The following is a 13,654-nucleotide window of genomic DNA, read 5'->3' on the forward strand; positions in this document are numbered from 1 at the left end:
GTTGAAAATTTTGGCTTGAAATTTGGTCAAAAATTTTGACTCCAAATTTTTGGCATAAACTATCGATTTGTTCTGCTTATTCTTATTGAAAACTCCGAACTGTATTTCGTTACAGCAGATGAAAACAGTAAAGAAGATCAAAAGCCTAAAGACAATATTTTTCAGCGAGAAGGAAATCGTAAGATTGTGAAAGATCGAAATCGGCTCTCCTCATCATATTCTGTTGAGAGAAACGAACAACCTTGAAAATGCTTTTCAAACACAGGTAAATCGCAAATCTATTTTCAGAGGGTTCATTTACCAGCCAGATGCAGGGCAGTGCAGGTGTAGACTAGTTGGAAACATAAAACGCGCTGGTTTGAGCAATTAGCTCGAGCTGGCCGCTTCACAAACGTGAACTTTTCGACAAGAGCGCATCGCAAAGTTTACGATCAAAAGGAGGGAGACAGCTCAAAAGTACTCGTAAATCTTGAAAAAAGATTCTTGCTTGCCGAAAAAATATAGAACGATCACGATAAAATTGTTTCTTTACTATTTCCTAAAAAATTTTAATAATTTTCTTAAAAAAATTTTTTAAATTATTTTCTAAAAATTTTTTTAATAATTTTTTAAGTCAGACTTAAAATTCTTATTATGAGTTTTGCGACATGAACCCCTTCGATTTACAATTATGACACATTTTTTCTAGCCTTGTGCTGTTAGGGTTAGCTTCGGCTAACTCGCCCTGCTACGACGAATTCGGCGCGGCACAAGCTTGCTCCTCGGACTTTCAGAACATCGTCAGCGGGAAGCTTTTCGACGCCTCCTCAACTTGCGGCCAGGTCGCTTCGGAGACCTTCTTCAAGCACAAACGACATGGCCAGTTTGCAGAGGTGAGTTAACTCGTTTGCGGCTTTGGGACAGTTAAATGCTTCCGCCGGATAAACTTTGGAATTTTCACTCAAAAGAAGAATCTTTCTCGAAAAAATTAATTTAGAAATTTTTTAGAACAAAGTTTATACCTGCAACACCCGCGGATCCGTCGAAAACCACGATGCTTCCCGATTGACCGACAATTCTACTGCAACTTGGTGGCAATCCGAATCCATCTATTCCTCCCGAAAATACGGCCGGGATATCCGGGACAACGACGTTACCCTCACCCTTGACCTTCAGAAGGTGAGCTAGTTTTAACGAGCCCGGCGCGCGAGCACGCGGGAGCAATTTTACACCAGAAAATACTTCCTCAATGAACTTTTGCAAAAAGCATGCTTCCAGGCATTTTTTCTTGACTGACAGTCGAAAACAGTTACTGGCTTTGTTCCAAAGCAGCACCTGGATTTCTGAATTTTATCGGTCTATAACGGAAATAGAAATTTTGCAATTGACCTTTTCGAGTTCTCATGCTTCTAACTTCTTTATTTTTGTCGAATGAAAGAAGCCTTGTTGGTAAAAAATGACCAGCTGCAAGTTTTTACACATGCATTTTGACAGTCGTTGAACAAACTGAAGAAATGTCACCTCAATTCAAACAATAACTCGTTTTTTTTTCCGGATGCAAATCTTTCTTCTTCTTCCAATACTTATATTTCTATCTAGAATTACGAAGTAACTGCGATGATCCTCAACTTCACCTCTCTCCGCCCAGAATCCATGGTCATCGAAAAGTTCCAAAACGGCAAATGGTCGGCCATGCAGTACTACAGCTCCTCCTGCCTTCGAACTTTTGATCAAGTTTCTGATGATTATGTCCGCGCAGAAATGCCACAAATGGCCATTTGCAGTTCAAAATTCACCTCAACTTCGCCGATTCAAAACGGAAAGATTCTCTTTGCTATTCTCGAGGGGCGACCTGGCGCGACCAATTTTAAGTACGATGCTCAGCTCCAGGACTTTTCGACTGTCCAGAAGCTTCGATTCCGATTCGTCCGACTCAACACCTTTGGTGACGAAATCTTCAGCAATCCCAAAGCCCTCAGGTCTTACTACTACACTGTTTCGGAAATCTTCGTCATGGGTCGATGCAAATGCAACTTCCACGCCTCCCAATGTCTACCAGACAGCAACGGAGTCGACCAATGCCAGTGCGAGCACAACACGACTGGACCTGACTGTAACATGTGTAAACCACTGTACAACAACAAGCCCTGGGCTCGAGCCACACCTGAAGACGCAGCTGAATGCGAGAAGTGCGAATGCAATGGTCTCGCAGACGAGTGCGTCTACGACGAAACCCTCGGACATGGAAGATGTCTCAACTGCCAGGACAACACTGCCGGGCCAAGATGCGAAGAGTGCGCTAAGGACCACTTTCGAGATCCTTCCACAGGCCGATGTGTCCCCTGCAACTGCTCAGAAGACGGCGCCAATAGCTCACAATGCGACGCAAATGGCAAGTGTTCTTGCAAATTCGGTGTTGAAGGCGACCAATGTGATCGATGCAAGCCCCAGTTTTTCGGCCTCAGCCGTGGTGGATGCCAAAGCTGTCAGTGCAATAGCGCTGGATGCATTGAAAACACTCCAAGCTGCGATCCAATTACTGGACAGTGCGCATGCAAAGATAATGTCGCCGGACAGAAATGCGACAAATGCAAGAATGGCTACATGGGAGCCAACGTCGAAAACGAGCCCGATGAAGAAAACACTGATGGTTGCATCAAGTGCTTTTGTTACAAGCACAGTAACCAATGTACTCCCGCAACGGATTTTGTCAAGAAAGATATCGTCGAGCCTTTTGCGGACAAGACAATCACTGGTTGGTCCGATCTTAACGGCAACGATGTCGACTATGATGACATTTCCGGCGGCGTGATTTCTGAAGACGGTTTCGTCACGACTAGCGAGAAGTTTACTGGAAACCAGCGAAAATCATACAATGAGTTTTTGACAATGGAGGTTCATCTTGGTGACGAATTGGATGCTATTGATAATGCCAAGGTGACCATCACCGGAACTGACGAATTTGGAACCCAAATCGAAGTCAGCAAAGAAGTCCCACTTTCCCAGACCACTGATGAGCAGCTGATCTCCGTCAAGGTCAATGAGAAGGAATTCATTCCGCAACTTACTGATGAAGAATTCATCACAATGCTCGACAACATTGAAACCATAGCCGTCGATGTTCCCGGCCGCCCTTGTCTATCAAAGGTCTCCCTTGGTAGCGCCACCAACGATTTCGACCAATCAGGAGATCAAGCAAGCCATGTCGAGAAGTGCTTCGACCCCAAGTATGAAAACTCTTCGCTTGACAAGTGTGCTCCAGGTTTCACCCGCTCTCCCGTCAAGAAATTCGTCAAAGATCAGTACAACCCTTGTGTGCCCTGTGAATGCAACGGCCATGCTTTGGAACCATGCGATCCTGATACCGGTGTTTGCAAATGCCTCCACAATACCAAGGGCGACAGCTGTGAGGAATGCGCCAATGGTTTCTTCGGCAACGCGCTCGACGGAACTAAATCAGACTGTCAGAAATGCCCCTGCCCCGAGGGCGCCACTTGTGCCCAGACAAAAGCAATCGCCGAAGGTGGAAGTGTCGATGATGACGTCACATGCTTCGACTGCCCCGCTGGTTCGACCGGAAACCGCTGTGAAAAATGCCAAACTGATTATTTCGGAGATCCTTTGAATGGCCGACCCTGCCAAAAATGCAACTGCAACGGAAACATGGAACCCGGTGTCCCTGGAAATTGCGACGGAATCACAGGCCAGTGCAAGAAGTGCCTCCACAATACAAAAGGCTACAACTGCCAAGTCTGCGAACTTGGAACCTACGGAAATCCGTTGGCTTCGATCCAAGATCAGGGATGGAAGGGATGCAAGGATTGTGGTTGCAATCCTGATGGAACCCAAGCTGGTGAGGACAACTGCTTCCAAGATGATGGACAGTGCAAGTGCAAAAATGGAGTTGGTGGCAAGCAGTGCGATACTTGCTTGAAAGGATTTTACGGTCATGGAGAAGAGGAAGGTTGTCTTGAGTAAGTAAAAATGGGAATATTTGAGATTTATTTATTTAGTTATTATTTTAGTTTTTTTTTACTTTCAAAATCATTTTCAACCTTATTTTTTGAAATAAAAATTTTTTCTATGAATTTTTTTTGAAATCTCGGGTTCAAGGAGAGTTTAAATCTAGAACCGCAAAACGGGCGAAATATAAAAAAAATCCAATCTGTCTACAGCCTGGATAATATAAAATCGAAAGCTAATAAAACAAATTTTATGGGAGCGCTCGAACAAAATCGAGTGCCATTATTTGCCTTCCCAAAATCCAAGAAATGCCAAAATTCTTCTTTTTTTCGATTTTTATACAGAGTTGCGTTTTCGCGCTTCAGTAAGAGAAATCGCGCCCCGGAATGAGATTTTTAACGACGATTTTAGATGTGGATGCGATGCACTTGGATCGGTTGATGATCAATGCGATGATCGAGGAGTTTGTACGTGTCAGCCGGGAGTTTATGGTGCTAAATGTGACTCGTGCATGCCAGGTAATCAATTTTTCAATACTAAGGATATTTGAAGCCGGAGCCTATTTTTTGGGGGTTCTGGAGGGGTGCTACGCCCCTTGATAGGGTTTAAGGTTGGAGCAGCTCGAAGAAAATCCCCATTTACTGATTTTCTTTATGATACCTTCCTTTATTTTTTTCCTTCGAAAGCCGTGTTTACAGAAGAAAACAATTCAAGCCTGTTTATTTAAGGATTCTACGGCCTTTCCGCCGAAGGATGCAAGCCCTGTGAGTGTTCCCCTGATGGATCTCTCGACGCCCAATGTGACGAAGATGGAATGTGCCTTTGCAAAGAAGGCGTGGAAGGCGACAAGTGCGACAAATGCGCCCGAAATCACTTTTATGAAAAAGATCAGGGCTGTAAGAAATGCGACGATTGCTACAACTTGGTTGAATTTGAGTACAACAAGCACCAGGACGAGCTCAATAGACTTCGACGAGCTGCTGAGACGATTCAATCTTCTCCAAGCATGCTCAGGTGGGATTTCTTTCTCGTCCCTCTTTCCTTATATATAGGCTTCCCGCACCTTTTTCTATTTTTAAGGTTCTCTGGCCGAATCTAACCAAACTTGCTGGACATATGCATCAAGACAAGTTATGAAAAACTGCACTAGCCGATTTTTCGAAATGAGTCTCTTTGACACCTTTTTGGGTGTTTTTTGACGAGAAAAAAGCACTAAAGTGATTAGAAGCTGATTAGAAGTGCCTTCCCACCGGGTCAGACGTTCGAGAGTAGCCTTGGAAGAAAGCTAAGGGTCAATTCTATCGACACACCAAAAATTGGTTTTGCACCTTGGTGTTATCAGTAGTATCTGATGCCTCAAAATTGACTGAAATTGTCAGATACGAAAATTCAAGATTTTCAACTTTTGATAAACGCGAGCTATGATGACGTTTTATAGCTCAAATTGAAGCTTAGGAATCACTGAACTCACTGAACCGGTTTTTACCGAACCAGCCGGTCATTCTAGCGTTTCACCGCGGTTAATCGCTTTTTATTGAATATTTTCACTCAAAAACGAAATAGAACCATGAAATAAGTCAATTCAGAGCCTTCTGGTGTTTCAACTCGAGCTAACCGAAAATAACCGGACGGTTGATAAGGCGGTTCAAAGCGGTTCAGGCAGAAAAATGATCGGAAATACAGCAATATGCACATGAAATTGCTCCTTATTACACGACGATCATTTTGAACATATTTTTGAACCGATAAAACAAACCATGTGGTCAATAAAGCGGTCCCGGGCGGTTCATCGCGGTTCACGCTAAAAATAGTAAGAAATATCGCAAGATGTATATCAAATTGCTTCTTATCTGAGTACGAACATTTTAAAAATATTTTCAAATCGATCGAGCTGACCAGGTGGTCGATAAGGCGGTCAAGGGCGGTTCATCGCGGTACATGCTTAAAAATAGTCAGAAATATGGCAATATGTATATCAAATTGCTTCTTTTCTGAAAACAATCATTTTGAAATATTTACGAATCGATCGAACTAACCAGATCGATAAGGCGGTTCAGGGCGTTTGATCGCGGTTCAAGGTCAAAAATTAAAAATTGAAAAACAAGAAAATGAGACTTTTTCTATTGATTGCGCCTGTAGGCCTGCTTAAACAATTCAGTCTGAGACGGGGCCAAGCCGATCCGAAGGGGAGGCCAGGCCCATTTACACAATTCAGTCTGGAACGGGGTCAAGCCGACCCGAAGGGGAGGCAAGGCCCGTTTACACAATTCAGTCTGAGACGGGGCCAAGCCGACCTGAAGGGGAGGCCAGGCCCGTTGACACAATTAAGTCTGGAACAGGGCCAAGCCGACCCGAAGGAGAGGCCAGGCCCGTTTAAAATTCAGTCTGGAACGGGGCCAAGCCGACCCGAAGGAGAGGCCAGGCCACTCTACACAATTCAGTCTGGGACGGGGCCAAGCCGACCCGAAGGGGAGGCCAGGCCCTCTACACAATTCAGTCTGAGACGGGGCGAAGCCGACCCGAAGGGGAGGCCAGGCCCATTTACACAATTCAGTCTGGAACGGGGCCAAGCCGACCCGAAGGGGAGGCCAGGCCTCTACACAATTCAGTCTGAGACGGGGCCAAGCCGACCCGAAGGGAGGCCAGGCCCGTTTACACAATTCAGTCTGAGACGGGGCGAAGCCGACACGAAGGGGAGGCCAGGCCCGTTTACACAATTCAGTCTGGAACGGGGCCAAGCCGACCCGAAGGGGAGGCCAGACCCATTTACACAATTCAGTCTTGGACGGGGCCAAGCCGACCCGAAGGGGAGGCCATGCCCGTTTAAACAATTCAGTCTGAGACGGGGCCAAGCCGATACGAAGGGGAGGCCAGGCCCGTTTACACAATTCAGTCTGGAACGGGGCCAAGCCGACCCGAAGGGGAGGCCAGGCCACTCTACACAATTCAGTCTGAGACGGGGCCAAGCCGAACCGAAGGGGAGGCCAGGCCCGTTTACACAATTCAGTCTGGGACGAGGCCGAGACGACCCGAAGGGGAGGTGAGACTAATTTATACAATTAAGCGTAAGACGGGACCAAGCCGACCAAAAGGGAGGCCAGGTTCGTTACACAATTCAGTCTAAGACGGGGCCAAGCCGATCCGAAGGGAGGCCAGGCTCGTTTATACTATTCAGTCTGCAACGAGGCCAAGCCGACCCGAAGATGAGTTGTATGAACGGGCCTGGCCTCCCCTTCGGGTCGGCTTGGCCCAGTCCCAGACTGAATTGTGTAAACGAGCCTGGCCTCCCCTTCGGGTCGGCTTGGCCCATTCCAAGACTGAATTGTGTAAACGGGCCTGGCCTCCCCTTCGGGTCGGCTTGGCCCCGTCTCAGACTGAATTGTGTAGTGGCCTGGCCTCCCCTTCGGGTCAGCTTGGCCCCGTTCCAGACTGAATTGTGTAAACGGGCCTGGCCTCCCTTCGGGTCGGCTTGGCCCCGTCTCAGACTGAATTGTGTAAACGGGCCTGGCCTCCCTTCGGGTCGGCTTCGCTCCGTCTCAGACTGAATTGTGTAGAGTTGCCTGGCCTCCCCTTCGGGTCGGCTTGGCCCCGTTCCGGACTGAATTGTGTAAACGGGCCTGGCCTCCCCTTCGGGTCGGCTTCGCCCCGTCTTAGACTGAATTGTGTAAACGGGCCTGGCCTCCCTTCGGGTCGGCTTGGCCCCGTCTCAGACTGAATTGTGTAGAGTGGCCTGGCCTCTCCTTCGGGTCGGCTTGGCCCCGTTCCAGACTGAATTGTGTAAACGGGCCTGGCCTCCCCTTCGGGTCGGCTTGGCCCCGTTCCAGACTGAATTGTGTAAACGGGCCTGGCCTCCCCTTCGGGTCGGCTTGGCCCCGTCTCAGACTGAATTGTTTAAACGGGCATGGCCTCCCCTTCGGGTCGGCATGGCCCCGTCCAAGACTGAATTGTGTAAATTGGTCTGGCCTCCCCTTCGGGTCGGCTTGGCCCCGTTCTAGACTGAATTGTGTAAACGGGCCTGGCCTCCCCTTCGGGTCGGCTTCGCCCCGTCTCAGACTGAATTGTGTAGAGTGGCCTGGCCTCCCCTTCGGGTCGGCTTGGCCCCGTTCCAGACTGAATTGTGTAAACGGGCCTGGCCTCCCTTCGGGTCGGCTTGGCCCCGTCTCAGACTGAATTTTTAAACGGGCCTGGCCTCCCCTTCGGGTCGGCTTGGCCCCGTCTCAGACTGAATTTTTAAACGGGCCTGGCCTCTCCTTCGGGTCGGCTTGGCCCTGTTCCAGACTTAATTGTGTCAACGGGCCTGGCCTCCCCTTCAGGTCGGGTTGGCCCCGTCTCAGACTGAATTGTGTAAACGGGCCTTGCCTCCCCTTCGGGTCGGCTTGGCCCCGTTCCAGACTGAATTGTGTAAATGGGCCTGGCCTCCCCTTCGGGTCGGCTTCGCCCCGTCTCAGACTGAATTGTGTAGAGTGGCCTGGCCTCCCCTTCGGGTCGGCTTGGCCCCGTCCCAGACTGAATTGTGTAAACGGGCCTGGCCTCCCCTTCGGGTCGGCTTGGCCCAGTCCCAGACTGAATTGTGTTAACGGATCTGGCCTCCCCTTCGGATCGGCTTGGCCCCGTCTCAGACTGAATTGTTTAAGCAGGCCTACAGGCGCAATCAATAGAAAAAGTCTCATTTTCTTGTTTTTCAATTTTTAATTTTTGACCTTGAACCGCGATCAAACGCCCTGAACCGCCTTATCGATCTGGTTAGTTCGATCGATTCGTAAATATTTCAAAAATGATTGTTTTCAGAAAAGAAGCAATTTGATATACATATTGCCATATTTCTGACTATTTTTAAGCATGTACTGCGATGAACCGCCCTTGACCGCCTTATCGACCACCTGGTCAGCTCGATCGATTTGAAAATATTTTTAAAATGTTCGTACTCAGATAAGAAGCAATTTGATATACATCTTGCGATATTTCTTACTATTTTTAGCGTGAACCGCGATGAACCGCCCGGGACCGCTTTATTGACCACATGGTTTGTTTTATCGGTTCAAAAATATGTTCAAAATGATCGTCGTGTAATAAGGAGCAATTTCATGTGCATATTGCTGTATTTCCGATCATTTTTCTGCCTGAACCGCTTTGAACCGCCTTATCAACCGTCCGGTTAACTTCGGTTAGCTCGAGTTGTAACACCAGAAGGCTCTGAATTGACTTATTTCATGGTTCTATTTCGTTTTTGAGTGAAAATATTCAATAAAAAGCGATTAACCGCGGTGAACCGCTAGAATGACCGGCTGGTTTGGTAAAAACCGGTTCAGTGAGTTCAGTGATTCCTAAGCTTCAATTTGAGCTTTAAAACGTCATCATAGCTCGCGTTTATCAAAAGTTGAAAATCTTGAATTTTCGTATCTGACGATTTCAGTCAATTTTGAGGCATCAGATACTACTGATAACATCAAGGTGCAAAACCAATTTTTGGTGTGTCGATAGAATGGTTCCTTAGCTTTCTTCCAAGGCTACCTTCGAACGTCTGACCCGGTGGGAAGGCACTTCTAATCAGCTTCTAATCACTTTAGTGCTTTTTTTCTCGTCAAAAAACACCCAAAAAAGGTGTCAAAGAGACTCATTTCGAAAAATCGGCTAGTGCAGTTTTTCATAGCTTGTCTTGATGCATATGTCCAGCAAGTTTGGTTAGATTCGGCCAGAGAACCTTGAAAATAGAAAAATGGTGCGGGAAGCCTACTTATATATCTTAGATCCGATGGTGAATTCGATCAAGCCCTGAGCAACCTCCAGCGGGACTCGGAAGATCTCGAAGACAAGGCGGAAGAAATCCTCAGTGACTACAAACAAATGATCCAAGAGCTCTCCGACGCCGGCCAATCAGCCCAAGATGTCCAACTCAAACTCGATCAGTTCGCCAGTTCTCTTGAATCTTGCGAAAATAGCGTTTCTGCTTCAAAGGTTGATAAACCCCATTTTTTCAAAAGAAAACTCATCTTTCAGGAGAAACAAGAAGCAACAAAAGGAACCATCAAGACTCTTGAAAACGAAATCGTCAAGATCGAAGAAAACATCGTCGCCACTAGCGATGATCTCGACGCCATCCAAACCATTGCCGATGCTCAGGAGCTCAAGAACGAGGAACTCAGAAAACTGGCCGAAAAATCTTCCAAATTCATCGAAGAAATTCAAGCCAAGAGCGAAGAGGTACAATTTCACACCGAAAATTTTCATTAATCTTTCATATCAGGTCCAAGAAAAAGCTCAACAAGCTCGGGAAACGGCTCAAAATGCCAAAGATGAAATGGAAAACAGCATGAAAAAACTCGCCAAGCTCAAGAAAGATCTTGAAATGATCCGATCTGACGACGTCAAGGTACTTTTTAGAATTCCTCTTCAAATCTCAATCTCACTTTCAGGCAACAACTGAGCGAATCATCGAAGCCAAGAGAAAAGCTCAAGCTGCCCGTGACGAAGCCAAAGCTGCCAAACAACGCGCCGTAGAACTCTACGAAAAGATCAAGAGTGACGTCAGGGTAAGTCAAGAACCAATAACGATCTTAGAACAAGAATACTGTAATGGACGTGGGAAAGTTGAAAGTGATTATTTTAGATTCCAAACATTGGCGATCTCTTTGACAAACAAGATGTTAAAGAAAAAGCTCAGCTGATCAAAGAGGAGGCCGCGGATCTTCAGAAAAAGGTCGATCACTTGATGAATCAATTCGAGGCGAAGAAGGATGATCTCGGAGAAAGGTACGTGACTGTATTAGAAAATCTAATCATCTTTTTTCTAGCGTCGAATTGGCAATGGCAGAGTACGAAAAAGGCCGCGAATACTTGAACAAAGCAGATCGACTTCTCGCTCAACTTGACGGCGCAAAACACGACTCTCAAAACAGCAAGGCTTTGATTGACGAACTCACCGCCAAGGCAGAGCGTCTCATCCAAGATCTTAGAAAAGTTGTCGCAACTGCCGGAGACATGGAGGATTTCGACAGTACTCAAATGTAGGATCATGTTTTGAGGAAAATCCGTTGATAAAAATTCTAGCGCTTCCTTGGACGAACTGCAATCGCGAGTCAAATTGGCTGAGGATCTTCATGAGAACTTGAAAGACAACGTCCAATTGATTTACACCGAAGCTGAAAAAGCCAACGAAGGAGCCCAGAAGCTCAAGGATTCTTCCATCCAAGCTTTTGAGGTAAAAAACCAGCTTTATAAACGGTTTCATTTTCTGCTAGGACGCTGAAAACAACAAGGACAAGGCCGAAAAGATCCTCCAGGGAGTTCAGGATGCGATTAAGGATGTCGAGAGCAAAACTGGAATGTCCGATGAGATCCAAAGTGCTTTTACGGCGAAAGAAAAAGAGGTTTAAAAATCTTCTCATCTCAAATTTTTAATTATTTTTAAGATCGACGAAGCAAAGCGCGAATCCGATCGAGTCCTCAAGATGGCTCAAGGAGCTGAACAACAAGTCATCGATAGTAAAGAAGATTTGGACGAGATCAAAAAACTGGTCGAAGAAATCAAAACGAGAAAGCTCCCAGAAATCGTTGACAGTATTGGAAGCCTCGTTGCCGAAGAAAATTATGCTGTTAAGACTTCGGTATTATTGAAAATTAAGGATAGTCGATGAATTTATTTTAAGGGTATCCAAGCTGAATTGGAGGCACTGGCGAAAAAGTTCGCCGATATCAAGAAACATCAACAGGGTCAAATTGATATAGTGACCCAGCAATTGGCCGAAGACGAGCGCAACTTGGTAAGAAAGCATAAGTTTACACAGTGACACCCTTAAAAAATTAATTTAAGTCATCCCTGACAGACAAGAAACAAAAGCTTCAAGAAGAAGTCGACAATTTGGAGCGAATCAGTAAGCTTCTTCCCGATTGGTGTTCCGGCAGCGCGAGCAGTTCGAACGAAAATCCTTAGATTTCCCGATTTCTAGAGCTCGTTAACTCTCGATTTCGCGATCTTGTTTTAGAAAGATGATAAATTTATTATTGTACCACCTTATTGATACCTCACGTCCACACTGGCCCAGTGCTGGACCTTCTGCCAGTTAACTTTCAACCAGTTCCTGGTGCCTTTTTTAACTGACAGTCAATCTTTGAAAATATTGACTGTTACTACTTGTATCTCAGTTTCTTTACAACGAATACAGCATACATCCCTTCTCCTGTATAAAACGCTCAGCAACAAATTTAAACAGTATTGAAAATGCCTCAAAATAAAAAATATCAAAGAGTTCAATAAAAAGCTATTTATTCGATTGACAAAAATTAAAGGTCGCCAAAAACTGGGAGAATGTCTGTCAATTGATAGGGTTTATTGCAGAAAGGACATCTTCCAGTGTTCTGCTGAATTTGTTCCAAGCATCGCTTGCAAAGAATATGACCACAGATTTTTGAGATTGATGTCGCATGCTGACCAGAATCGTATGCGCTAAAAAGACATGATTTTTTATTCTCGAAAATTGGAGCCGAATTGACTTAAAACTTACATAGAACAGATAGAGCACTCGTTTGGCTCCTGAGAGGCTTTCTGAAATTTAAGTTGTGCGATTTCCCTCAACATGAGCTCCTCCTTTATTCTTAACCCTTGGATTTCCTGAATTGCCAAATTACAGGTATTTGTCTTTTCGTCTTTCTCAGAAGTAAGTTTTTTATTCATGGAAAAGAGAGAATTAATATTCTTCTCCAAGTTTTTAATTTTTTCTTCGGACTCATGGATTTCCATGGCCATTCCTTTATTTTCCCTTGTCAATCTTTTGATGTTCATTTCAAGTCCTGAATTTAGTTGATATTTAGTCTAAATTTGTGATTCACCATTGATTTGAGTGTTTTTCTCCTCAATAAGTGAAACTGTGTTTACAGTTTGTTCAGGCCTTGGAGTATTTATTTCAGGAACAATCTTCTTCTCCTCTTCTTTCAAATTTTCAAGAAAAAATTCGAGTTGGACCTGAAAATCGACATCGTCTAAGACTTCTCGAAAACAAATCCAGAACCAGCAATATAAAATACTGAAGACGAATAAACCAAGACAAAGCTCCCAATGTTCCTAGAAAACAATAGCGTATTTTTTTATATTTAATTTGTAACACAAATATATATTCAATTATTAATTGACAAATAAGCTAAAAAACCTTGTTCTGAGCTTTCAAAACACCAAGGCTGTAAATGAGTTCCATAAGCTAGTACAATGCTAAAAAAGGTCGATATGATTTTTAATAAAGAAATTTAACAGTCTGATATCAAACTGAGATAATACTAACTTATAAGTTATGAGTCATAAATTATAACTCATAATATGATAATGAGTTATAAATCTGTTGTATGCATTGTTTATGCTCAGTAACTCCTCCTTATAGGCGCAGGAAGAAATGACAAATATGCGATCACTGCAAGAGAATTAAATGAATGCAAGAGAATTTTGAATGCATATTTATATTTCACGTTTTCGTCCAGAAAACGATTAGTCATCATCCTTAAAAAATTATCGAATGATCTAACAAATAATTGTTACCAGATAAACAGGAACGGCGAACTAAGAAAAAATATGACTTGAAAAGAAACAAGGTAGGAAACGAATGTTGTTATTCTCAGAATAAGCCATCCGAACTGTATGAAAAGATTTTCGCATTTCATTTTTTCTCTCTGCAAAGAACTTCAAAAATTCAGAAACTCTTCTTTTTTCGACTTGATTTTATTTCAT

At 44.7% G+C, this 13,654-nt stretch overlaps 2 protein-coding genes across 2 annotated transcripts; one reads left to right on the forward strand and one right to left on the reverse strand.

Moving 5' to 3' along the window:
- Positions 1–161: 161 nt before the first annotated feature.
- LOC145706614 (laminin subunit gamma-1-like) lies at positions 162–12,180 on the forward strand. The gene is made up of 17 exons (XM_081784073.1): positions 162–265; positions 689–872; positions 988–1,158; positions 1,579–3,953; positions 4,354–4,460; positions 4,671–4,956; positions 9,690–9,897; positions 9,940–10,143; positions 10,187–10,312; positions 10,356–10,472; positions 10,550–10,692; positions 10,734–10,946; positions 10,990–11,140; positions 11,181–11,309; positions 11,352–11,546; positions 11,589–11,702; positions 11,753–12,180. The coding sequence occupies exons 1-17, from the start codon at positions 249–251 to the stop codon at positions 11,870–11,872; spliced, it is 4,860 nt and encodes a 1,619-aa protein (XP_081640199.1). The 5' UTR covers positions 162–248; the 3' UTR covers positions 11,873–12,180.
- Positions 12,181–12,222: 42 nt separating this feature from the next.
- LOC145711555 (uncharacterized) lies at positions 12,223–13,130 on the reverse strand. Its single transcript, XM_081789246.1, has 4 exons — positions 13,086–13,130; positions 12,769–13,000; positions 12,444–12,729; positions 12,223–12,385 (listed from the first exon to the last, which is right to left on the reverse strand). The coding sequence occupies exons 1-4, from the start codon at positions 13,128–13,130 to the stop codon at positions 12,223–12,225; spliced, it is 726 nt and encodes a 241-aa protein (XP_081645372.1).
- Positions 13,131–13,654: the final 524 nt, after the last annotated feature.

Source organism: Oikopleura dioica, chromosome 1 (assembly GCF_907165135.1).
Source record: "Oikopleura dioica chromosome 1, OKI2018_I68_1.0, whole genome shotgun sequence".
NCBI lineage: Eukaryota > Metazoa > Chordata > Appendicularia > Copelata > Oikopleuridae > Oikopleura > Oikopleura dioica.